Source organism: Xenopus tropicalis, chromosome 2 (assembly GCF_000004195.4).
Source record: "Xenopus tropicalis strain Nigerian chromosome 2, UCB_Xtro_10.0, whole genome shotgun sequence".
Taxonomy (NCBI): domain Eukaryota; kingdom Metazoa; phylum Chordata; class Amphibia; order Anura; family Pipidae; genus Xenopus; species Xenopus tropicalis.
In genome coordinates, this window is record NC_030678.2 from 142,286,409 (window position 1) to 142,312,159 (window position 25,751).

Consider the following 25,751-nt stretch of genomic DNA (forward strand, 5'->3'; position numbering starts at 1 on the left):
AGGCTGAGCTGTTAAAATTGGGACTGTCCCACAAAAATCCTGCAACAGTTGGGAGGTATGTGATATCATCCCCCTCCCATCAGCCGATCATCAGAACAATGGGAAGGTAGCAAGATAGCAGCTCCCAGAATATCAGAATACCACTCAATAGTAAGAAATCAAAATCATGACAGTATCCCTTTAAATAGCTACTGCTGATACCATTAAGGCCTGCATAGATAATTTCTCCATTCAATCCCCCTCAGTTTCTTCAAAACTAAACTCAAGGGTTGTCTGTAGATTACACACATACAGTGGTGTGAAAAACTATTTGCCCCCTTCCTGATTTCTTATTCTTTTGCATGTTTGTCACACTTAAATGTTTCTGCTCATCAAAAACCGTTAACTATTAGTCAAAGATAACATAATTGAACACAAAATGCAGTTTTTAAATGAAGGTTTACGTTATTAAGGGAGAAAAAAAACTCCAAATCTACATGGCCCTGTGTGAAAAAGTGATTGCCCCCCCTTGTTAAAAAATAACTTAACTGTGGTTTATCACACCTGAGTTCAATTTCTGTAGTCACCCCCAGGCCTGATTACTGCCACACCTGTTTCAATCAAGAAACCACTTAAATAGGAGCTACCTGACACAGAGAAGTAGACCAAAAGCACCTCAAAAGCTAGACTTCATGCCAAGATCCAAAGAAATTCAGGAACAAATGAGAACAAAAGTAATTGAGATCTATCAGTCTGGTAAAGGTTATAAAGCCATTTCTAAAGCTTTGGGACTCCAGCGAACCACAGTGAGAGCCATTATCCACAAATGGCAAAAACATGGAACAGTGGTGAACCTTCCCAGGAGTGGCCGGCCGACCAAAATTACCCCAAGAGCGCAGAGACAACTCATCCGAGAGGCCACAAAAGACCCCAGGACAACATCTAAAGAACTGCAGGCCTCACTTGCCTCAATTAAGGTCAGTGTTCACGACTCCACCATAAGAAAGAGACTGGGCAAAAACGGCCTGCATGGCAGATTTCCAAGGTGCAAACCACTTTTAAGCAAAAAGAACATTATGGCTCGTCTCAATTTTGCTAAAAAACATCTCAATGATTGCCAAGACTTTTGGGAAAATACCTTGTGGGCCGACGAGACAAAAGTTGAACTTTTTGGAAGGTGCGTGTCCCGTTACATCTGGCGTAAAAGTAACACAGCATTTCAGAAAAAGAACATCATACCAACAGTAAAATATGGTGGTGGTAGTGTGATGGTCTGGGGTTGTTTTGCTGCTTCAGGACCTGGAAGGCTTGCTGTGATAGATGGAACCATGAATTCTACTGTCTACCAAAAAATCCTGAAGGAGAATGTCCGGCCATCTGTTCGATCAAGCTGAAGCGGTCTTGGGTGCTGCAGCAGGACAATGACCCACCAGCAAATCCACCTCTGAATGGCTGAAGAAAAACAAAATGAAGAATTTGGAGTGGCCTAGTCAAAGTCCTGACCTGAATCCTATTGAGATGTTGTGGCATGACCTTAAAAAGGCGGTTCATGCTAGAAAACCCTCAAATAAAGCTGAATTACAACAATTATGCAAAGATGAGTGGGCCAAAATTCCTCCAGAGCGCTGTAAAAGACTCGTTGCAAGTTATCGCAAATGCTTGATTGCAGTTATTGCTGCTAAGGGTGGCCCAACCAGTTATTAGGTTCAATTTACTTTTTCACACAGGGCCATGTAGGTTTGGATTTTTTTTCTCCCTAAATAATAAAAACCCTCATTTAAAAACTGCATTTTGTGTTTACTTGTGTTATCTTTGACTAATAGTTAAATGTGTTTGATGATCAGAAACATTTTGTGTGACAAACATGCAAAAGAATAAGAAATCAGGAAGGGGGCAAATAGTTTTTCACACCACTGTAATTAAACTGTAAGCTCTGTGGGGACCGGGGCCTCCTTCCTCTTCTCTACATTTTGATGTGTCTGTATATAAACAATTCTGAAAAGATTAAAGAATGTCTCAGGATTTTGTTTCTGCATTTTCACCCATCTAGGTGCTTTAATGCTGCAAAATCCAGAGGAGATGTCTGCTTGTTGACCATGCATGCTACACTATGGTTCTTATACGGAAAGATGGCTAGCATCATGTTGGGAATGGGATAAAAAATGGTGAGAATAGTACATAATCTTAAACGTCTGCATTGGATGGAATGGGACTAGAGATTAAGCAGTGTGGGTCTGAGTGAGAGTGCAAAGATCTTTTATTTTGCATATTTTATTATATTACCCCTGTGTCCTTGAATGAGAGCGATGCATGAAAGGAGTGCAGTAAGCTGATGTATTTTCTTTTTGCTGTGCTTAGCAAAATACAACTATATGATTTTCTTCACATTTGTGCCTGTGCCCTTCGCCTTTCTCAGTTCACTTCTACTACAATTTAGGGTGAAGACACACAGAGCTACTAGTAGCAGCTATTTGTCGTGGCTACTAAAATAGACAATGGTGATTATTTACTGATAATTGTCTCTACGTGTGTTTTAGCAGAGGCAATTCTCAGTAATTGTCTATGGCAGGGTATTTTCTGGCATTTTGTAGCCGTGACAAGTAGCTGCTTCTAGTAGCTCCATGTGTCTCCACCCTTAGTGTGTTACCCAACTATCCAAGTGATATCTAGTAGGGATACACTGAATCCAGGATTCGGTTTCAGATTCAGCCAAGATTCTGCCTTTTTCAGCAGGATTCGGATTTGGATGAATTCACACTCCTGGCCGAACCAAATCTGAATCCTAAAAATAATGTGTCTTTTTGTCACATAAACAAGGAGGTTCAAAATGTTTCATTTAACCCTTCCAAAACCTAATTAGCATATAGTAATTTGGCTTTGGATTTGGTTAAGTATTCGGCCGAATCCTTTATGACGGATTTGGGGGTTCAGCCGAATCCGAAAAAGTGGATTCAGCGCATCCCTAATATCTAGGTAATACAATTTTTTTGAGTCCTTTACATTTTTGTTATGTTTAGCTGTATAATTCAAGCTATCATTTTAAGTGACCCCTACCAATGTGGCAGCGGTGGTCAGACAAAACATTAAGATGGCCTAAAGGCATTAAATCTTTTGCACTTCTTGTCTGTTGGTGCCATCATAGGTAAGTCTGTGAAGATTACCTTGAGTTTTCTTTCACGGTCACACCATATGTTTTCCTGTACCATGCTATCTTTGATTTTTCTCTCCCATGTCTGTAGTATTGGCTATTCAATTTATTTAATTAAATTTATTATCAAACGTAATCATATTTCCTTTGAGTATTGATAGTCTGAATCTGTTTTTATCTTTGTTGCAGCATACTTTGGACATTTTGTTGATTGGCATAGCCAGACTGCTAGAGCTTGGCATCCAGACCCCATGGTATTGTCTACACATAAAGTAACAGGAGGCAAGAGGGAGATGCATAAAGCTGAATAGTAAGGAGGATACTTTATTTACATAGGTGCTAATTAGCACTGGTGTAGTTACCCATAGAAACCAATCAGATCTCCACGCTTGGTTTCTATTAATTAATGTACTGGTTCAGGTTAGTAACTGTATTAATTACAATCCTAGTGTGGCATAGGACAATATCTACATAATCTTATATCCCCTAATCCATCTCCACTAGCTAAACCTTTTAATTCCGGGTCTCTAATTTCTGGCACCTGCTATACTGCTATTTCTCATATTAATGATTTAAATCACTTCTATGTAGGCTCTGTGTAAAAGCATTGCACTCAAATATCATAACTGATAATGATTTTATATTAATGCTGTACTTTTTAAACCAAGGGGCCCATTCATTAAAGCACAAATCTTTTTTATCATAAAAAATCGTATTTTTTCAGACTTTACGTAATGACCACGATAATATCGTTAAAATTGCATGACTTTTTCATGGTTTTCGTTAACTTCCATGAAAAGTCGTATTTTTCGCAAAGTCTACGACCATTTCAGAATGCTGACTATCTTTTGGCCAGGTTGGATCTGTACAGTGCCATTGAAGGCTTCCAAAATCATGCAATAAAGTTTCAAAGCCAGAAAGGTTTTCTCACTGTTTACCACGATTGTTTCGTGTGACCGGGAAAAGATTTTTAGTGACATTTTCGAACATCAGAAATTATCATAGTTACTGAGAATTTTTTCCAGTTGTGCTTTTAACCAGTGAAATTTGTGCTTTGATGAATAGGCCCCTAAATATCATCTCCAGGTTAAAAGACTGGGTAAAGATTTCCTATGATTGAAAACCTGAATGTTGCTTGATCATGCTTACATTTCCATTATTTTTGCATATTCTTTATTTCCATTACCAACTTTTATCATATTCATCTATAAGTGTGTATCTGCTGGCTTTTTTAGGACACCCTGCTTTTCCTTATCTTCTAATTTATTTAAGGGCTCGCTTATTGCTGATGCAGATGCTTCAACTTTGAGCACTCCCTACAGCGTGTTATATTCACATTGCAGCACGGCTCCCTCTTGTGGAGTTAACTTCAAGTTCACTGCAAAGTTTCTTCTCCCCCAATCTCTCTTTCAAAAATTAAAGCTATTGTATAGGACATTACATAATATTCTTTTACTCTTATCTGTTATATATGTTGTGTCAAGTCTGACGGCAGATTTTACCAATCAGCATAAAGAAAAAATCTTCAGCACACCACTTACATACATATTCTCAGAGGGTGCTTGACTTCCATAGCCGCTCCCAAGCCTTTTTTTCCATATATCTTTGTAGAGGGGAAGAAGCACACCAGTGTGTCGGCAATGCCTTTAAATCATTTATTTGCAGAAATGAACAAACAGCACAAGCTTTCGGGGGTGACCCCTTCTTCAGGTGCAATACACACAGGTGAACAATTTACTCAATAAATACCTTAACAGACCATGTGACACTACCATGTGACCCATTAACCTCATCACGGCTGCAATACCAAACAGTCCCAAGCACCCATTCAATTATGTGAATCGACAATCCCCTTCATAGGAGTCCTTTACACTTCATAGTCTGTAAAACATATAACCATAAATACAAATAATCACATTTAAAAAACAATTATACAAAGTATCCTACAATAAAGTTACAAAGTCTATAAAAAACATTTCAAGCTAAAGCTTTCGTTTAAACCTTGAGGGGGAAGAGAATCCAGTTTTTTAATCCACACTGCCTCTCTTTTTAATAATTGTTTAGTCAAATTTCCACCTCTAAGTAAATGGACTTGTTCTAATGCTGATCTAATACTGTTCTAATACTGCCCATCTAACCTGTGCCACCATATGCTTAGCTACATATAAATGTTTGGCCACAGATAACTCAGATACATACTTCTTTCCACTTTCTTGTTCAGATTTTTCTTTTTCTCTATCTGGTTATAGGTCCTTATATTGCTTTTATGTTCATTTAAATGGGTTCTTATTATTCTAGCTGTCTGCCCCACATAAGGGACCCCACATGGGCATTTTATCATATAAATTACCCCAGAGCTGTTACACGTAAAATGTCCATTTACTTAGAGGTGGAAATTTGACTAAATAATTATTAAAAAGAGAGGCAGTGTGGATTAAAAAACTGGATTCTCTTTCCCCTCAAGGTTTAAACGAAAGCTTTAGCTTGAAATGTTTTTTTATAGACTTTGTAACTGTTTAATGTAGGATACTTTGTATAATTGGTTTTTATATGTGATACTTTGTATTTATGGTTATATGTTTTACAGACTATGAAGTGTAAAGGACTCCTATGAAGGGGATTGTCGATTCACATAATTGAATGGCTGCTTGGGACTGTTTGGTATTGCAGCCGTGATGGGGTTAATGGGTCACATGATAGTGTCACATGGTCTGTTAAGGTATTTAATGAGTAAATTGTTCACCTGTGTGTATTGCACCTGAAGAAGGGGTCACCCCCGAAAGCTTGTGCTGTTTGTTCATTTCTGCAAATAAATGATTTAAAGGTATTGCTGACACACTGGTGTGCTTCTTCCCCTCTGCAAAGATTTTACCAATCACCTTCTAAACTGTATAATATACAAAAGAAATTACCACTTTTTAAGATCAAAACATAATGATCTGTCATTTAAAATAATTACAGCAAACAGTAAAACTTATTTAAAGGGGTTGTTCACCTTTGAGTCAACTTTTAGTATCATGTAGAGAGTGCTATTCTGAGACAATTTGCAACTGGTATTCATTTTTTATCACTGATAGTTTTTTATTTATTTTACTTTTTGTTCTGAAGCTCTCCAGCTGGGGTCAGTGATGGAGAATCAATTTTGAACAGCGCCACATTTCTTCATATATTAAAATGCCTTTATTTAGGGCATTATAGCAAATAATTAAAAAAACTATAATAGATAAAAAATGAAGACCAACTGAAAAGTTGCTTAGAATTGGCCATTCTATAAGATATTAAAAGTTAACTTAAAGGTGAACTACCCCTTTAAAGGGACAGCTAGCATTTATAAAATGCATTGTTTTTAGAGGTCATGTAAACTCTACATTTTCCTACCATGTATATCTCCCCCACCCAAACCACACCATTTGTATTGCATATATCCTTTACGTTCACCGCTTCGTCACATTTTCCTAAAACAAATAGCAGCTTTTACCTGGCAGCCATTTTTCCTCTGACATATCATCAATGTCATTTCAATGTGCAAACAGTGCATATGTGCTATAAAGTTCATGCAATGAAGAATGCAGGCTTACACAGGCAGAACTCTAATAAAAAGCCCTGTAACAGTTAAACTTTGCCCTGTACCAGTTAAACAGCTGTGCTCAGGAAAGTAGGTTAGGAGAAAAAAATATGTTTCTCCAGCAAAGTGCACAGCTAGAGCAGAGTTTTTATGGAAACCAGCAATGCCATCTCTTAATTGGCTGCTAGACTGGAGGGAGCGTGTTCGGTAAACTGAGTTGAGAAGAACTGAGCATGCTTAGTAGCCAAGGGGGCCAAGTGGATTAAAAGAGGAGAGAGAATCCCAAGTGATTAAAGGAGACATATCATATAAAAATTAAGAATGTACCAGTGAATTTACTCCTCTAAATACAGAGGGATTGTGCTTAAAAAAGTTGTGTTTCGGACTGATTTATTGAGAAATTCCAGCAAAACCCCACTAGTCCATCTATTCCACTTCCTGCTGGCTGAATTCTCTGGATGTTCAGGGGAGCCGGCGGCTCTCAGTACACTGCACTGTAGGATAGGAACCAATCAGCAGCTAGGCTGATCTGATAGGGTACTTAAGCCTATTTTTGCTCGTGTGAGTGCAAGGCTGTGATTGGCTATCCCCCTCCTGCTTTGCTTCTGGCAGGGACTGTTAAAACTGATAGGATCTATAGGGAGCTCCAATAAAGGAGCCATTTTTACAGATAGGATTAATGTTTAGATCAAAGTGAAACCAGCCATATATTATTCATAATTGCCTACAAAATTAGGGATTTTTCCATTTATCCAATATATCGCTTTAAGGAGATGCTGCAGCCTTAACCTTTGAATAACCTAAGTGGCAGGTATTTAACATTTTTTAAAGAAGCTGTTCACTGATTAAATATTTTTGTGGGGCATTTACATGTCCTTTAAAAAGAATACAAAATCCTAGGCCTATCCTTTCAGGTACCTTGGCATCACTTTTTTACATAGTGATATGGTGACTATGTTGTCTTTATTATCAGAAAGACACAATCTAGAAAGAGAGCTCCATGCAATAATTAGCAGGATCCATGTGTAAAATGTAAGCTAGATATATAAATATAGATATATATATGCTTTTCTATTACATTTTGCTTATCACTGTACACAAGCAAGGTGAACAACAATCCATACTAATAAATAATTTATCAAGCCTTTGCAGGTATGTGTGCATATTCATCAGAATGTCATGTATTATTCATAAGTACTCATATAAACAGAAAGAAGTGATGGAATTGTTTATAGAATATACATAAAACACAATGCTGTATACAAAAGTTTACAAGGCTGTGCCCCATGCCTGACAGGTACAGAACACTTTTGGTAAGAATTTTATTCTTGATGAATGTGGAATACAGTACTAAATCTGATGTTAAGCAATTGCTTAACGCCACAAATATTAAATTCTAATAATTAAAGGGGGTTCACCTTGAAGATAACTTTTAGTATGTTATAGAACGGCTATTTCTAAGCAACTTTTCACTTGGTCTTTATTATTTATTTAAATTTTTTAATTATTAGCCTTTTTCTTTTGACTCTTTCCAACTTTCCAATCGGGGTCACTGACCCCAGCAGTCAAAAAACTATTTCTCCATGAGGCTACAATTTTATTGTTATTGCCAGCTCCTTGTTGTAGATCCTATCCTTCCCAGTTACAGTCTGGTGATCCCAATGGTGGCCAATAAAAAATGCAACCATTTTAACCTTAAAAACTGGGTTGCAGGTAAAACTCATTCCCTTTGTTAAATGTTTAATGAAGCAGTAACTTTCTTAAAGGGGACCTGTCACCTATACATAGAAAGCTTTATATTAAAAATCATTGACAAATTAAACATGAAACCCTAATTAATTTTTTATTAAAACATCCATACCTGTTATAAATGTATTTAAAAACCTGAGCTGTCAATAATATTTTGCCTGCTCCTCATCTGTTCATCAGGCATAGTAAATTACTTTCATTTTCCATTCAGCACTTCCTAGATATATCTGCACTCCTCACATTACCACACCATCCTCACAGTCTATAATTGTGTAGCCTGGGCATAAGGTCCCTCATTCTGGTGCATACACAAGATTTTGGGATGGTGATACAAAACTTGCTTTAATAACAGTGCCCACAAAATGGCGACTGCTTGCTTGCTGTTATTGTGAATTCCAAGGCTGAAGGGAACACAATTTAAATCCTATTTTGTTTGAATGAAAAGGCATTTCTTAGTTTAGTGTGCAACATATCTTAATGCCCTATATATATTGATAATTAATATATATGATAATAATACATTTCAGTTGCAAGTATGTTCAACACATTGGCAAATTACAATAACAGTGAGCTATCAGAGGCAGGTATTGATCAAATTACTGTATATACTCGAGTATAAGCCTAGTTTTTCAGCACCCGAAATGTGCTGAAAAATTCACCCTCAGCTTATACTTGAGTTGGATGCCATGGGTCACTCCAGACTAACACCCTCTGTCCTTTGTGTGCAAATTAGGCCACCCGCAACCAGACCCTCCAGTGCCCTGGCCCGCTCCCAAATTTATCTTCATCTACCATCCTCACCTGTCCCATTCTGCACTAGGCATGGCACTTTATATTCTTTATAAACTATTTACAGTTTTGAAGGATTGAGCTAAGGGGGGTAGTACTCTAAGTTATCATTGGTGATACCATATTGTTTTTGTTGACCCTCTTCTACACTTGCAGAGCTAACTCTGTAAGTAAATATTTAAAAACATATACCCCACTGATGCCTCAATTAATGTAATTTTATTGGTATTTATTTTGATTATTGAAACTTAGCAGTAGCGGCTGAATTTCCCTCCCTAGGCTTATACTCAAGTCAATACGTTTTTCCAGTTTTCTTAGGTAAAATTAGGTACCTCGGCTTATATTCGGATCGGCTTATACTCGAGTATATACGGTATGTCTCAAACTGGCCAAAGAAGTAAAGCCCCACCACTTGTATAATCTGGTTCAGGTGTACTCCGCCACGAACTTTGCTCAAGTTTTAATCACCCGACCAAATATTAACCACGCTCAGCAGTAAAGTGGTAAATATTGCTTACCTATAGCAAAAAAAGGAAAATTTGTGCTCACCACTAAATTTTAAAGTATTAGGCAGGGGTGCAATGAGGCTGTGACCACAAAATTCATATAGACAACAACAAGGGGTCCTCTGCACTCACCCATTATCAATATATATATAGGACATTAAAGGAACAGTAACACCAAAAAATGTTTTTAGAGTTTTTTAAAGTAATTAAAATATAATGTATAATGTAAGTTTTTTAAAGTAATTAAAATATAATGTACTGTTGCCCTGCACTGGTAAAAGTTGTGTGTTTGCTACAGTAATACTACAATAGTTTATATAAATAAGCTGCTGTGTAGCCATGGGGGCAGCCATTAAAGTTGGAAAAAAGGAGAAAAGGCACGGGTTACAAAGCAGATAACAGATAACCTCTCTAGAATACAATAGTGTTTATCTGTTATCTCCTATGTGCCTGTGCCTTTTCTCCTTTGAATGGCTGCCCCCGTGGCTAAACAGCATCTTTGTTTATATAAATTTCTGAGGCAAACACACCAGTTGTACCAGTGCAGGGCAGCAGTATATTTTATTCTTATTACTTTTATACACTTTCATTTTTTGGTGTTACTGTTCTGTACTGTACTATTTACTTAACAAAAAATTATGTTAAATCACCTTACTGATCGCACCTTTTGAAGATCAGTCCCATGAGGCAGCCATCTTAGTTCTTCTCTTCATCACTCTTGCTCTGCGCTGCCCTTCTGGTTCTGACGTCATCACACACACGTTGGCGCTCAGACGCAAGCTGCTCAAAGTAAGGGAAAAGGAAAGGGGAGGATCCTTTCAGTTACTGATGTCAGCCTGCTCCTGTTTTGACTGACAAGCGCTTTCTGAAAAAAAACGGTCCACATGACTTATAGGTATGTTTGGAGGTAGAATAATTTTTAGAAAAGAATTATTTTGGTGTCAGTATCACATTAAGACATTCTGTGCATTAAGCTACTAAGAAATGCCCTCCCCTTTAACCAAAACAAGGATTGTTTGTCCATATATTGCAATATACTTCAAGTTGGACAAATCTTGCTTACCTGCCTTTTCTTCTGACCTGGATGCAAATTCCCTGATTCCATAGCTAGGGAAGACACAATCAATGAAGATCCACTGTTCGACGCTACAGAACGGAAACTTAAAGTTTATTTAAAAATCTCTGACATGTTTTGTGCTTACACACTTCCTCAAAAACTAACAACCTAATTAATCAAATCACAAAATGTATAGCCTTCAATTCCCTGTAAAATTAACATTTTCATTGCTATTATAAATATTATAGGTGTTTAAACCACAATATAAAGCTAATAAAAATGTTTATAATGTACTAACTCCATCTTAGTAGCATATCACATTTCATAATAAATACACTTAATAGGGAGTTTTCAGAGCTTTATCTCGGGTGACTAATCTCCTGGTCTGTCGTAGCCCTTCGTGCGAGAGAAATGGTCTGGACTTGCTTATCTCCATTAAGAGAAATAAAATAATGACAACAGTTTATAATAAGCAATGCTCTGGAAATTCCCTATTAAAGATGGACTCACACCATTTTAATAGTGGGATTCCAAAAGGACAATTTTATTGTACAAACTGTATTGTAGTTTGGATTATGTGGTCATAGAAGAAGCCTGTAAACGGTGAGATAAAGCTACTGATAAGGGTTATTTCATGAAGATACCTTGTGACACATTTAAAACAGCACTGGAAACTGATAGTGATACTCTAATAGCAAATAAAAGAATTGTTCGTACCATAGGCGGATTTTCAATAAGGCTAGGGGAGGCTAAGCCTCCCCAAACCTGCTTGGCACATTAAAAAAAAAAAACCAAAAAAAAAAACCTTACTCCGTTTCTGCACTGTCCTGGAAATATTCTGTTCCTGCAAGCCCGTTCTGCTGTGCTCTGATTGAATCTTTCTTCTTGTGGATTCTCCAATCAGAGCACAGCTTTCTTGACAGACAGTAAAATTGACCACTGCATATAATGTGCTGGTTCTGTAAATACAGACTGCATCTCACTGTATATAATGTTCCTGGGGTGCCACTGCCTTTCTTGCTATAAAACTAATGTAACCACATCTAAAGGGGTGGTTCACTTTTAAGTTAACTTTTAGTATGTTATAAAAAGGCCTATTACTAGCAACTTTGCAATTGGTCTTCTTAATTCATTTTTTTGAATAATTTACCTTTCTCTTCTGCCTCTTTCCAGATTTCAAATGGGGGCCAAAAATTACTGCTCTGCGAGGCTATAATTTTTTATTACTTATTTTTCCATGCAGGCCCCTTAACTATTCATATTCCCATCTCGTGTTTAAACCACTACCTGGTTGCTAGGGTAAATAAGACCCTAGCAACCAGATAGCTGCTAAATTACCAAATGAAGAACTGCTGAACAAAAAGCTAAATAACTTAAAAACCATTAAAAATAAAAGAGGACCAATTGTAAATTGTCTCAGAATATCAGTCTATATTATATTAAAAGTGAATTTAAAGGTGAACTACCCCTTTAAGCTAACTGATCACAAACACAAATGTTTGCAGAACCCCTCACAGAAGTGCACTTATGAATACTTTTACATCCTAAGCATTTTAGGGTAAAAAAAAAGCACCCCCACCCGCACTTTTGTACAGAATCCTTGGAAGTCAATGGGAACGGCAAGAGGTAGTTGGGAGGTTAATTTTTTACACCAGCAGCAAATCCACTAAGTCTCACATTAGCTTTAGGTCAGTCTCTGTATGGCCCATCTTTAGCGTCCCCAAACAAAAAAGTCACCCTCTGCCTATGGTTGGTACTAACTCATTACTGGTGTCAACACAGATGACAGCTATAAAATAATCTTAGAATCTGGTTATTGGGTTGTAGCTATAAAATCACCAATATTAGGTTCTGTTTTGGCCCCCAGCATAAACCCTAACCCATACACAGCCCCACTCCAACCCCTTCCACTGTCCCCCGTTCAAGCTCCCTGCCAAAACACCTGTTCTGTATAAAAGTGTAGCAAAAAAGGAAAAGTTGAGCCACTAAATTTTAAACCATTAGGCAGGGGTGCAATAGGGCTGTGACCACAAAATACATATAGACAACAACAAGAGATCCTCTGCGCTCCCTGTTTAAAAACATCCCTGTGTGCTGACCTGCCATAAATCTGCAGAGCTGCACTGCAGGGTCCAAGGTGCCATCTTCCCCTTTCTTCTGATCCTCTTGTTAGACTGCCAACATGGATCTTGCGCAAGCATGCACAGCAGAATCTACTTCTTGAATCAGCTTTGTCTGCGCATTCTCCAGCAAGATCCATATAGAAGAACTGACAGGAAAGGTCAGAAGTCAAGGGAAGATGGCATCTTTGAACTCCTCTATGCTGAGCTGCAGATTTATGGCAGGTCAGCACAGAGGAGAACTTTAGAAGAGGGGGGAACTTGGATAGGGAGCAATGGAAGAGGGTGGAGTGTGGCTGGAAATAGTAGTAGTAGGGCTAGTGTTTAGTTCTTCTTTATGAAGGGCCGGTTGACATATTTAGATATGGAGCAAATAGGTGTATGACGTGCTCTGTTGTAAAAGAGGCAACTCCAGTGGTTAAACTTAGTCTTTGATTTGTTACTTTTAAATATTTAAGTGCTACAATGTATTTATTATGAAATGTGATTTACTACGAAGACAGAGTTAGAACATAATGAACTTTGTGGTTTAACATTTTTATGAACTTGATACTGTTGTTTAAATATCTTTTATAATAGCAATGAATATACAAATTTTATGGGAGGGCTTGAATGGTATAAACTTTGTAATTTGATTAATGAGGCTGTGAGTCTTTGTGGAACTGCATAAGCGCAAAATGCGTCAGACCTCATGCAGTAGGATGCACTTTAATGGATGGTTAAATAAACTTTAAGAATTTTTAAAACCAACCATTGCAGTTCTTCAGGTTTCTGGCATGCATTACCAAACAATGGATTTTTGCTATTAGATACGCCCTGACCTCACCTAAATCATGTAAAAGAAGATATGCTTTTTTTTTTTTTTTCCAGTCATTGAGGAATGCTGAATTGCGCCTGCATTCCTTTTACGTCCCTGACTAGGCCAAAGTTCCCTATGGTTTACAGAAATAAAGGCATGATTCTGGGCACAAGGCTTCAGTACAGAGAATGTTGTATAGTAGTTAATCCACTGATAAAATCCTAATATTTTACAACAGGGGGTTCATTATTGTTTTATAATAAACAGGTTCTGTTAGTCATCAGCCATTCAGCCAGTTTGAAGAATATCTAAGACAACAAAGATTTACCTTAAATCTCTTTGTAACTGAATTTCAATGTGACCTTTCAAGAGACCAAGTAGGCCTTCCCCTCAGCTCTAACCTGCACTTGTCTTAAAGTAGAAAAAAACCCTAACCCATTTTCAGCCATCCTTCACTGCTCCCCCTCCAAGCTCAGAGGCACCATCTTCCCCTGACTTCTGACTCCTCCTGTTAGTCAAAACTGATTCAAAAGGGAAGATGCTCTTGCAATATTGTGCCTTTACATAGTATTGAAACTCTTCAGTGACTTATAATATCCCTTTACAATAAGGGGTATTTTTTCTCAATATAAATTAAGTAGGTGAAGGTGAAAAATAATAACCTTAAAAAAATTCACAATTTTTACAGCAGGTGCTGCTCCTAGACACCTTTGTTACGTAAAAATTTTTCAGCTGGGGGAGAGAAGTCCCAGCCAATAAGGCCAGTGCATTGGGGTTATTTGCAAAGGTGATGATAAGAAGGAAACACACAGAAATTACAGGAGAGTTGTGAGTTAGGTTCTAGCACTGCATGGGCTACAGTTCCTGTCAGGTCCAATAGTAGCATAGAGTAGTGAGGGTCAGTATCTGGGTGTTAAGGGGTCAATATAATAAAAGGTGCGAAATTTGCTTTAGGTTAGTGACCCACTGCAACCAATCAGCAGATAGAATTTACTGGTCAGCTATATAAAATCAAGAATCCGACTGGTTGCTATGGGTTAATTGACCCAGATGAACTTTGCATCCTTTATTACATTACCCAATGTATACCAATTCCATTATATACTGCATGCATGTAATATTAATATATTGACTCTAGTGACTAAGGCTGATGTTCCACTGAGCGGTTTAGTCACCTGCAATAGATCTCTGCTATCGCAGGCAACTAACTGTTCCAAAATGCATTTCCACTGGCAACAATAGGAGTTGCTTGTGAAAAGCCCTTCACATGGCTTTGGTATTCCAAAGTCATACAAAGTTTCCTCCAGCAGGCATCTTTGTGTGACTTATGAAAACTGAAGCAATGCAAGCAATGGCTTTCTACCGGCGTGGCTGGTGGATAGGCATTTCGTAGAGGGCAGTCACCCGCGATAACACAGATCTATTGTGGGCGACTAAACCACTCCGTGGGACATAAGCCTTTCCCTTTACCTGAAAAGAAACGTGTCAGCCAACCAATGACATAGCACCTACGTTTACAAGAAAAATGCATTCCCCAACAATGCAATTTTTTTACAAACAGCCCATAACCTGGACAACAGGGAAAGAGCTAAATTGATATCCTAGACCAGTGTTAATACAAAATGGTAAAAATCTGTTGATACAAAAGCAAGAAAATTTTACTCATTTCCAGTAAAGCAGCTACTATGTTACCTAATGGGCTAATTATAACCATAAGTTGTACCATTCCTTGGGTCTATGAAAAGCAAAATGCGTGTTTAGGCAAGCCAAAAGCTGCAGCCTGCAATAAAGCCGCGCAAAATGAAAGTGCAGGTAGGGGGCGCTGCTCAGCAGGAATGCGCTTTCGTATCTGCGTAGAGTGAAAAAACACAACAAGGAAGTAGATAGAAGCGGAAGTGGAATCATCTCCCACAACAACACAGAGAAAATACAGATCGAGCAAGAGACGTGAACCCGGGGCAATGAATAATAAAGGCAAGTAATGGCCCCTCCGGAGCTCAGCGGCAACTTCACTGTGCTTTGCGCTTGCTAGGGCTGTTTGTCCTGATCAGGATGCACCTTGGGATTGAGACTGCGACCTGGCGGAGCTGCTGCTGCTGCAAGGCGTTATGATGTCACTGATACCAGTGATTTGGGGCCCTGCTGGGACTTACTCTATAACCGAGTCCCTCTGCTTATTATTATTAGGAAGTATATGGTTTGGGTGGGTATATTCTAGGGGCGGGCTCTATTAGTCACTGAGCGAGTGAATATATATATATAAATATTAGGAATTCGGACGTATTATAGAATACGTTTATACCTTGGTAACCAGCTCCGGCTCCGTCCTGCTTGTGTGCGCACCGCTCTGACCGTGTAAGGCAGGGATTGTGTAACTCCTTGTGTATGTGCCTCGCTAAGGAACATCGGACGTGTCATTTGCCTTCCATTCCAGCGCTTTATAAAGGATTTAGTGGCAAATGGATCACTAAGTAGGCCAGTCGGCAACTATAGTACCATAGTTACATAGGGTTGAAAAAACACCAGAGTCCATCAAGTCCAACCCATCCAAGTAAATCCAGCACTTACAACCTATATTTACCAATCTATCATCAACCATGCCAGGCTTCAGGCTGATGGTATTTGTGCATGGCACTCTTGAATTAACAAGAACTCTGCTACTGAAGAGCAGTAATCCAGTAACAAAGTACATTTGTAGTAGAGTTTAGTACTGCACTGGAAACATTGTCTAATCAGACTTGGACTGGGATTTAAACCAGGCCCTGGCTTTTTAAATACACAGAGGCCCAAACAGCCCCCCTACACAACCCCCAATAAATAGTGCCTGTCTATATCAGTGATCCCCAGAGGCTCACATACAGCATGTTGCTCCCCATCCCCTTCCCTGTTGCTTCCAGTGGCATCAAAGCAGGTGCATATTTTTGGATTGAAGTCAAATTTGGATTGCATAAAAAAACAGAGCCTCCTGTAGGTTGCCAGTCCACATAGAGACTACCAAATAGCCATAGTGCTTGTGTTGCTCCCCTACTCTTTTTATATTTGAATGTGGCTCACTTTTAAAAAAGGCTGGGGACTCCTGGTCTATGGTATCTTACAGCAGCCCCTCTGGCATTTGCCAGAATCACAGATTGTCATTGTGGAACTGTGCCCAATTTAATGCTGCTGCACACCTGTGCATGGACAAATATCAGCCACTCCATATCGCTTCACTGCTTGGGGTGTTGAGCTTCCTTCTCCTTCAGAATAGCTTCATAAATATACATTTGATAAGGTGCAAAAACAATTTGCAGTTTTAACAAAGAGGAATTCCTCGCCCATTTTAGCAGCAAAAAGAGGAGATTGCATCAAATAAATTATTATATGGATGACTTTATGAAAGAATGTCATAATACTTGTTTAACTTTTTCATTGCAGAGGGGGTTGTTCTCTAATGATTCTCAAGGTCTTCCCAATGTTTCTGCCTATTCAGAGTGACATTCTTGAGAATCTCATACTTGAGACTTGAAGTTTTACAGTGCTTTTGATTTTATTGTTCTAGTCTAGAACCAAAAATGTTCTGCCTATTTTGAACTTGTTATGGGTAAAGAATAGTATTTTGTCTTTTTATCTTTGATTATTTCTGCTGAGCAAATTAGAGTGCTACTTTGTTCATAACTTTAGGTTAAAGAATAAGTAAACCTTTTTTTTCTATCAGTAAAATTACTCTAAACAGCCTCCAGAATTACCTACCTTTGTCCCAGCATTCTTTCTGACCTGGTTCCTCAGTTAGAAGTTGATAGTTTTTCTTTGCTTCCTTGTGCAGAGTAAAGCCCCGCCCCCACTTCCTGTTCAGTTCTCTCTTCAATTCGACTACCTGTAGTTGACCTGGAGAGCCTTCTGGGCATGCCTGGAGGCAGCAGTACGCATTCACGCTGCACTTCCGCATTCCCCGGTCATCGTCGATCACAGACGGAAAAGGTCTGGTCACCCATGAGCTAGCCATATTCTTAATGAGCTGCAAGTTGGAGTGATATCACCCCCCTCCCAGCAGCTGATCAGCAGAACAATGGGAAGGGAGCAAGATAGCAGCTCCCAGTTGGTATCAGAATAGCACTCAATAGTAAGAAATCCAAGTCCGGGTTGGGCCCCCTCCAGTTACATGGGAGTATGAGAAACAATAGGTTACCTGAAAGCAGTTCTAATGCGTAGCGCTGGCTCCTTCTGAAAGCTCAGACTGAGACACTATGCACTGAGATGGCGCCTACACACCAGAATTACAACTAAAAAAAATACATGTTGATCCAAGAATAAAATTTTAAATGGCAGAGTGAATTATTTGCTAAACAGTGTAATTTAGAAATAAAAAGTACACCACAAAATCTTTAAGCATGAAGTCTAGCATTCTTTAATGATGGCCTCTGAGTGACTGACCTGAAAAGTTCAAATAGTTACTCAGAGGCCAGAATATCATTGAAGGATTTTGGTAACCTTGGTAGGTAAGCAATACAACACAAACATATGCAGACTATAAAGACTATTGGATTCTCTGTGTTTCCTTTAGGCTGATTAAATATTGTTTTCCATCATCTCCCAAATCCCAAGTCAAATTGATTAGATGAGTCTGATTATAAGCCAAATTGAATTTTAATTGGTATATTAATATTTATCTCCAGTTTTCCCAAATTTTGCAGTTGTCAAAATTTCTGTTTGTGTGAAAACTAATTTTTTTCTGTTATGCAATCTTGTGATAATTATGATATTAATATAAATCTTTGAAACAAACCATGGAATTCAGACAAATATCTAAGCAACTTTACTTTCCTCACAACCCTAGATTAGCTGCATTTTTATGGGAACTGAAGATGATCTAAATTTTTAAAACCAGGGTCATATAGGTGGAGTTTGGCAGCTTTTGGGTTCAGCTGCCATATTGACTTCTTTAAAGCACATAGGCAGCTTATTGGCAGTAGTGTTAATGTATGTGTTACCTACAATTGTAAGCTCCATTGGGGAAGGAACCAATGGATGACATATAATATTTTAAATATCTTTCATGGCTCTATAAACAAAATAGGACTCATGCGCTCAAGCAATATACAGGTCCTTCTCAAAAAATTAGCATATTGTGATAAAGTTCATTATTTTCTGTAATGTACTGATAAACATTAGACTTTCATATATTTTAGATTCATTACACACAACTGAAGTAGTTCAAGCCTTTTATTGTTTTAATATTGATGATTGTGGCATACAGCTCATGAAAACCCAAAATTCCTATCTCAAAAAATTAGCATATCATGAAAAGGTTCTCAAAACGAGCTATTAACCTAATCATCTGAATCAACAGATTCCTGAGGCTTTTAAAAACTCCCAGCCTGGTTCATTACTCAAAACCGCAATCATGGGTAAGACTGCCGACCTGACTGCTGTCCAGAAGGCCATCATTGACACCCTCAAGCAAGAGGGTAAGACACAGAAAGAAATTTCTGAACGAATAGGCTGTTCCCAGAGTGCTGTATCAAGGCACCTCAGTGGGAAGTCTGTGGGAAGGAAAAAGTGTGGCAGAAAACGCTGCACAACGAGAAGAGGTGACCGGAACCCTGAGGAAGATTGTGGAGAAGGACCGATTCCAGACCTTGGGGGAACTGCGGAACCAGTGGACTGAGTCTGGAGTAGAAACATCCAGAGCCACCGTGTACAGGCGTGTGCAGGAAATGGGCTACAGGTGCCGCATTCCCCAGGTCAAGCCACTTTTGAACCAGAAACAGCGGCAGAAGCACCTGACCTGGGCTACAGAGAAGCAGCACTGCACTGTTGCTCAGTGGTCCAAATTACTTTTTTCGGATGAAAGCAAATTTTGCATGTCATTCGGAAATCAAGGTGCCAGAGTCTGGAGGAAGACTGGGGAGAGGGAAATGCCAAAATGCCTGAAGTCCAGTGTCAAGTACCCACAGTCAGTGATGGTCTGGGGTGCCATGTCAGCTGCTGGTGTTGGTCCACTGTGTTTTACCAAGGGCAGGGTCAATGCAGCTAGCTATCAGGAGATTTTGGAGCACTTCATGCTTCCATCTGCTGAAAAGCTTTATGGAGATGAAGATTTCATTTTTCAGCACGACCTGGCACCTGCTCACAGTGCCAAAACCACTGGTAAATGGTTTACTGACCATGGTATTACTGTGCTCAATTGGCCTGCCAACTCTCCTGACCTGAACCCCATAGAGAATCTGTGGGATATTGTGAAGAGAAAGTTGAGAGACGCAAGATCCAACACTCTGGATGAGCTTAAGGCCGCTATTGAAGCATCCTGGGCCTCCATAACACCTCAGCAGTGCCACAGGCTGATTGCCTCCATGCCACGCCGCATTGAAGCAGTCATTTCTGCAAAAGGATTCCCGACCAAGTATTGAGTGCATAACTGAACATAATTATTTGAAGGTTGATTTTTATTTGTATTAAAAACACTTTTCTTTTATTGGTCGGATGAAATATGCTAATTTTTTGAGATAGGAATTTTGGGTTTTCATGAGCTGTATGCCACAATCATCAATATTAAGACACTAAAAGGCTTGAACTACTTCAGTTGTGTGTAATGAATCTAAAATATATGAAAGTCTAATGTTTATCAGTACATTACAGAAAATAATGAACTTTATCACAATATGCTAATTTTTTGAGAAGGACCTGTATTGTTTAGAGATTATAGACAGGTATGATGTATATACTGATGTTATTGGGTTGATTTCCCTTTGGTATGCACAACAAAAATAATCATCATTATTTTTTTCTATGGCCATAGGGATTGTCAGAAGTTTATTGCCATCATTTTACTTGGGAGATGATCTGGCAGTAAAATTGACAAATGTTGTGGTATTAGCTATGTTCTCTGCAGTCTGTTATTAACAGCGTGGGTGCAGGTATATATTGCATAGAAAAAGTGTATGGTTAAATATAATTCATGTTTATATTGTGGTTCATCAGTAGTGCTTATAATAATAATAATACATTGACTTATGAAATGTTATTTTGCTCTTATTTAATGTCTTTTGTATCCTTACTTGTGCTTTCCTTTCTACAGGACAGTACCCTGCTGCCCCAGCCTACCCATCCCAGACTCCAAATCCTCAGTCAGTGTACCCACCAACCATGCATCTGCCACAGGCTCCTCCTTATACAGATGCACCTCCAGCTTATTCTGAGGTAAAGTATGAAAGAGATGAAGGTGAAATGTGCCACAATAACCAGTTACATAGTATATAGTTACATAGGGTTGAAAAAAGACTTTGGAGCACTGGGGCCTCAATGATATGGAACATCACCATCAAAATTATATAAGTCGCATAGGGTTGAAAAAAAGAGTCCATCAAGTTCAACCCTTCCAAGTAAACCCAGCATACACAACCTATACTTACCAATCTATACTATCACATACATAAACTATATATACAACCACTAATACTAACTGTATATATTAGTATCACAATAGCCTTGGATACTATGCTTGTTCAAGAACTCATCCAGGCCCCTCTTAAAGGCATTACCAGAATCTGCCTTCACCACATCTACCACATCACTAGAATGGGTATTCCCCAACCTCACTGCCCTCACCATGAAAAACCACCTACGCTGCTTCAAATGGTAGCTCCGTTCCTCTAATCTATAGGGGGACCTCTGGTGCGCTGATCGCTTTTATGGGAAAACCCAACACCCCCTATCTACCTATAATCCCCTCTAATGTACTTGTACAGAGTAATCATGTCCCCTCGCAAGCGCCTCTTTTCCAGACAAAACAACCCCAACCTTGACAGTCTAACCTCATAGCTTAAATCTTCCATCCCCTTTACCAGTTTAGTTGGAGTCTCTGCACTCTCTCCAGCTCATTAATATCCTTCTTAAGGACTGGAGCCCAAAACTGCACTGCATACTCAAGGTGAGGCCTTACCAGGGACCTATAAAGAGGCAAAATTATGTTTTCATCACTTGAGTCAATGCCCTTTTTATACAAGACAGCACTTCATTTGCTTTAGTAGCCACAGAATGACACTGCTTGGAATTAGACAACTTGTTATCTACAAAAACCCCTAGATCCTTCTCCATTAAGGATCCCCCCAGCACACTAAAATTCAGTAGATAGTATGTGTTTATATTATTTCTACCAAAGTGCATAACTTTGCACTTGTCCACATTGACCTTTCCAGTTTGCTGCCCAGTTTTCCAATTTTGTCAAATCGCTCTGCAAAGCGGCAGCATCCTGTTATCATAAAAAAGATAAAATTTTACAGAAAGAATAACTTTACCTTAAAATATATTGTATAGTCAATTTTGTACTTGGTTTACAGGAACATTTTTCTTATTTTGTATAGCTAGGTTTGTGGTATACCGCTACATCCTAATGTATTCCTTTTTAAAACCTTCCTGCTTCAGTAATTTATTACCCAATGGAACTCAAAATGGAACCCATTATTATTGTAAATATTGTGCTGTACTTTGTATGCCCAAATTGATTTTACACATTGTTTTCCCATCTGTTGGGAACTGCAGTTTTATCAGCATCTTTGAAATTCTTTTGGGTTCAGGAAGTGTTAAAGTGAAACGGACTTCATATTGTGCCAGAAATAATGGAAAACATAGATATTTGGTTATTAAAACAATAGGCAAAGGTATGTTAAGCACATGCCTTATTTATCGAGCTCATGTTGAAAAAGGGTGTGTAGTGTCCCTTTAAGCTCACAAGGTGCTGATAGTTTATTATATAAAACCCTGTTGACCTTACAAAAGACAGCATTCTGGCTGGTCTTGTAGTTTGGGGAGGGGACAACATACAGGGGAAACATGGGGTTTTGTGTTGCACTGCCCTGTAATTGTAGTATGGGTGTGTGTTTCAATGGTTTCACTACTTGTCTGCCATATATATAGTAGGCATTTTGAAATTATTCTTATTTTTAATGGTGGTCAATTATTTGTCCATTATTGGTAACAAATTATGCTTTTAAAGTATAGTTTTAGTTTATTGGTAATTTATTGGCACTAACAGATATATTTTTTTTCTAGCTCTACCGATCTGGGTATGTGCATCAAGCAGCAGCTAATATGGCCCCTCTGTCTGCAGCTTACCCCCCCAGCACATCAATGTATCTTCCTATGGCTCAGGCTATGCAAGTTGCACCAATGGCCTCATCAGTACCTATGGCTTATTACCCTATTGGTCCTGTGTACCCACCTGGCTCCACAGTCATTGTTGAAGGGGGCTATGATGCAGGCGCTAGATTTGGTGTTGGTAGCTCCCCATCTGTTCCAGTAAGTGTTATAACAGGCTATTAAATCGGTGTTAGAGACAAATATATCTGCTTTTGTATGTTATATCGGTATTAATAATGCTATCATTAAATTCATGTTCATAAAATCTAATTTATTTTTGCAAATGTATATGTATGTAGGGAGACATAAGGCGCACACCATAAACAGTTGCTTTACCTGGGTGCCTGAGAAACAACATAAACAATTCAGAAGAACGACACTTGCAAGATTTGCTAAATCAGTCTTCCAAAGGTTTTTTTTTTTATCTTCCGAAGAAGGTGCCTGTGGGGGACCGAAATGGTGCAAGATAAACCTTTGGAAGACTGATTCAATAAATCCTGTGAGTGCTGTTCTACTGCATTGTTTATGTTATACAAGTACTGTCAGACTGCATGCAGTATTCTTTCCAGCACTTTCCAGCTTTATACAGACATTATATCTTGCTGCAGGGAAAGGAGCATACAGAGCATGATATAAACTGTGTATATATATATATATATATAAAGTAACTGCTATAAATGGTTCTCTTTCTTTAAATACCAACATCTATTGTGCAATACTGAGTGTTACCTGTAACACTCCTTGATAAAAGTCCTAATGAGGATCGAAAACACATTTTTTTTTGTTAAATCTGGGGTGGTTTACTTATAAGTTAACTTTTAGTATCGTATAGAATGGCTAATGGCTGCTGATATTCTGAACTGGAGAGCTGCTGAATAGAAAGCTAAATAGCTCAAAGACCATAAATATTGAAAAACCGATTGGAAATTGTGGCAGAATATCACTCTACATCATGCCAAATGTTAATTTAAAATTGAACAACCAACCCTTTTAAGAGAGTGCTGGTATGTAACAAAGTTTTATATACACCTTCTAAAACTGGTTCTTGTGCCCTCTTACCTATTTTTGTACCATGGATATATATATATGCAAGGGTATAAATAGACAGGAATACAAATTTAAATACATCCCTGACAGAAAAAAAAATAGTAATTGTTATAGTTAACATTTTTGCATTATGTGGAAAGAAAATAGAAATTGCCTGTGGAGGAGAACTTAGTGACAGTGCCCCTGGAGAACCCTGCTTTATAACATATATTTCTGCATCAGATATTTAGAAGACAAGTGAAGTAGTGAGCACATCTTGGTTCTGACAGTGCTTCTTAATTTATTTTGACTCTGAATACATATTAACTTCCTAGCCAAATGATAGCTATGAATGTTAATGTTAATTTAGTAATTTGTGGTGGTATACCTTGTGCATTTTATACTATAAAATCTGCTACCATTTTAATGGTCTTTTCTCTTTTTTTTTTTCCTTTCAGCCACCTCCACCGGGCTGCCCCCCGAATGCGGCTCAGCTGGCTGCCATGCAGGGTGCAAATGTATTGGTCACACAGAGGAAAGGCAATTACTTCATGGGTGGCTCAGATGGTGGCTACACCATTTGGTGAGATGGAACCAGAGGCATGAAAACAGGGGTTAAAAAGCAAAAATAAAACAAAAAAAATAAACATAATACAATGGGCTAGCCTTTGTACAAGGAATGGCATCTCACCCTGTGAGCACTTCCCACAATGTTCTGCTTTAGAATATTAACCCAGATTTGCTGTTTAGTCACGGATGTCGTGGGATGTCTTCCTGGTGCTCATTCTTTAAGTACTCCTACTATATATTAAAGGAGGTCCTTTTAATAAGGAAAGAAAATGCTTTGCAACCCTTTAAAACACCTCTAACCTCTTCCCATGCACCTTCACTTAATAATAAACTTTCAAATTACAGGCTGATTTTAGGCTCACCGAGTCCTTTAGATGAGGGATGGAAGGACTGTGCGTTAGGAGTAATATTTGAAATAACTGAGAAATTGTTGTGCTTTATAACTGTTGCTGGCTTTGGAATAGGACACAGCTGTATTAATAACACCTAGGACTGCATATTGTATCTTTTAAAGAAAGCAAAATGAAATGCCTAGATAGACAAATATATTTGGCCTCTATTGCTGAATGTCCTATCATCATTTCTCTATGTATTTCAGAAAGTCCTATTTCTTTTCAATCCCCAGATTTCAGATATATGCATCTTGTTTCTGTCTTCTGCAAGTCAACCATTTGTTTTTTAATTTCTGAATGCTGCTTGAAACAATTTCTGCTTTTCAGGGTTATTTGCCCTTTTAATTAGCAGCATGATAGAATAGTTGGATATTGTAGAGATTAGCAGTTAGACTACACACGAGGGTGCTATATTATCATTTTCAGATGCAAATCATATAACTTACAATACTTAATAATACTATATATTTTTTTTTGTTAAAATGATTTTAGGTTTAACTACTGGTGTTTCTCAAGTAGCACTGGGAAATGGAAGTAATAGGCAAGGCTGCTAAGCATGGTGCTTTTTGTGCCTTTTCCACCAAATAGCGTATATAATAAGCCAGCCTAAACACATTTTCTGCTCACCTCTTAAATCTAAATTATTTGTTCTTCTAAAGGGATGGTGTTTTGGTCAAGGAATGGTAATTCAGCAACACTTTATTTTTTAAGTAATTTGCCAACCTACATAAATGTATAATGCATACTTTTATGAAAAGAATGAACATGTATATATGTTTTTGGAGGTCAGACTTAAGAACCACTGACAGCTTAACAAGTGCAAAGAGTTATGAGGCCTGACATGCTTCTTTACAGTGTAAAAGACAAGAGTTAGACTTGTGGGTGTAGTAATGCATTTTTGAAATGGAATATGATTAAAGATCCTTTTGATACCCTG

General features: G+C 38.3%; 2 protein-coding genes across 3 annotated transcripts in view; one reads left to right on the forward strand and one right to left on the reverse strand.

Annotated features, from left to right (window-relative positions):
* Positions 1–10,892, reverse strand: part of pou6f1 (POU class 6 homeobox 1) — a 52,711-nt gene extending 41,819 nt beyond the window's left edge. The window contains exons 1-2 of the mRNA XM_031895632.1: positions 10,800–10,892; positions 10,401–10,516 (exon numbers count right to left, since the gene is read on the reverse strand). The gene's annotated coding sequence lies outside the window, so the exon portion shown is untranslated. The remainder of the gene's footprint in view (positions 1–10,400; positions 10,517–10,799) is intronic.
* dazap2 (DAZ associated protein 2) lies at positions 3,319–25,751 on the forward strand. Of its 2 annotated transcripts, none has more exons than XM_031895816.1 (4): positions 3,319–3,437; positions 20,767–20,888; positions 22,740–22,985; positions 24,311–24,992. In XM_031895816.1, exons 2-4 carry the CDS (start codon positions 20,835–20,837, stop codon positions 24,437–24,439), a joined length of 429 nt encoding a protein of 142 aa, XP_031751676.1. In that variant the 5' UTR covers positions 3,319–3,437; positions 20,767–20,834; the 3' UTR covers positions 24,440–24,992.

Bases quoted from the DNA above. Each gene is read 5' to 3' on its own strand.
- dazap2 (XM_031895816.1), top strand. From the start codon at position 20,835: ATGCATCTGCCACAGGCTCCTCCTTATACAGATGCACCTCCAGCTTAT. The intron at 20,889-22,739 runs GTAAAGTATGAA...TTTTTTTTCTAG, and splicing joins CACCTCCAGCTTATTCTGAG to CTCTACCGATCTGGGTATGT. The intron at 22,986-24,310 runs GTAAGTGTTATA...TTTTCCTTTCAG, and splicing joins GTAGCTCCCCATCTGTTCCA to CCACCTCCACCGGGCTGCCC.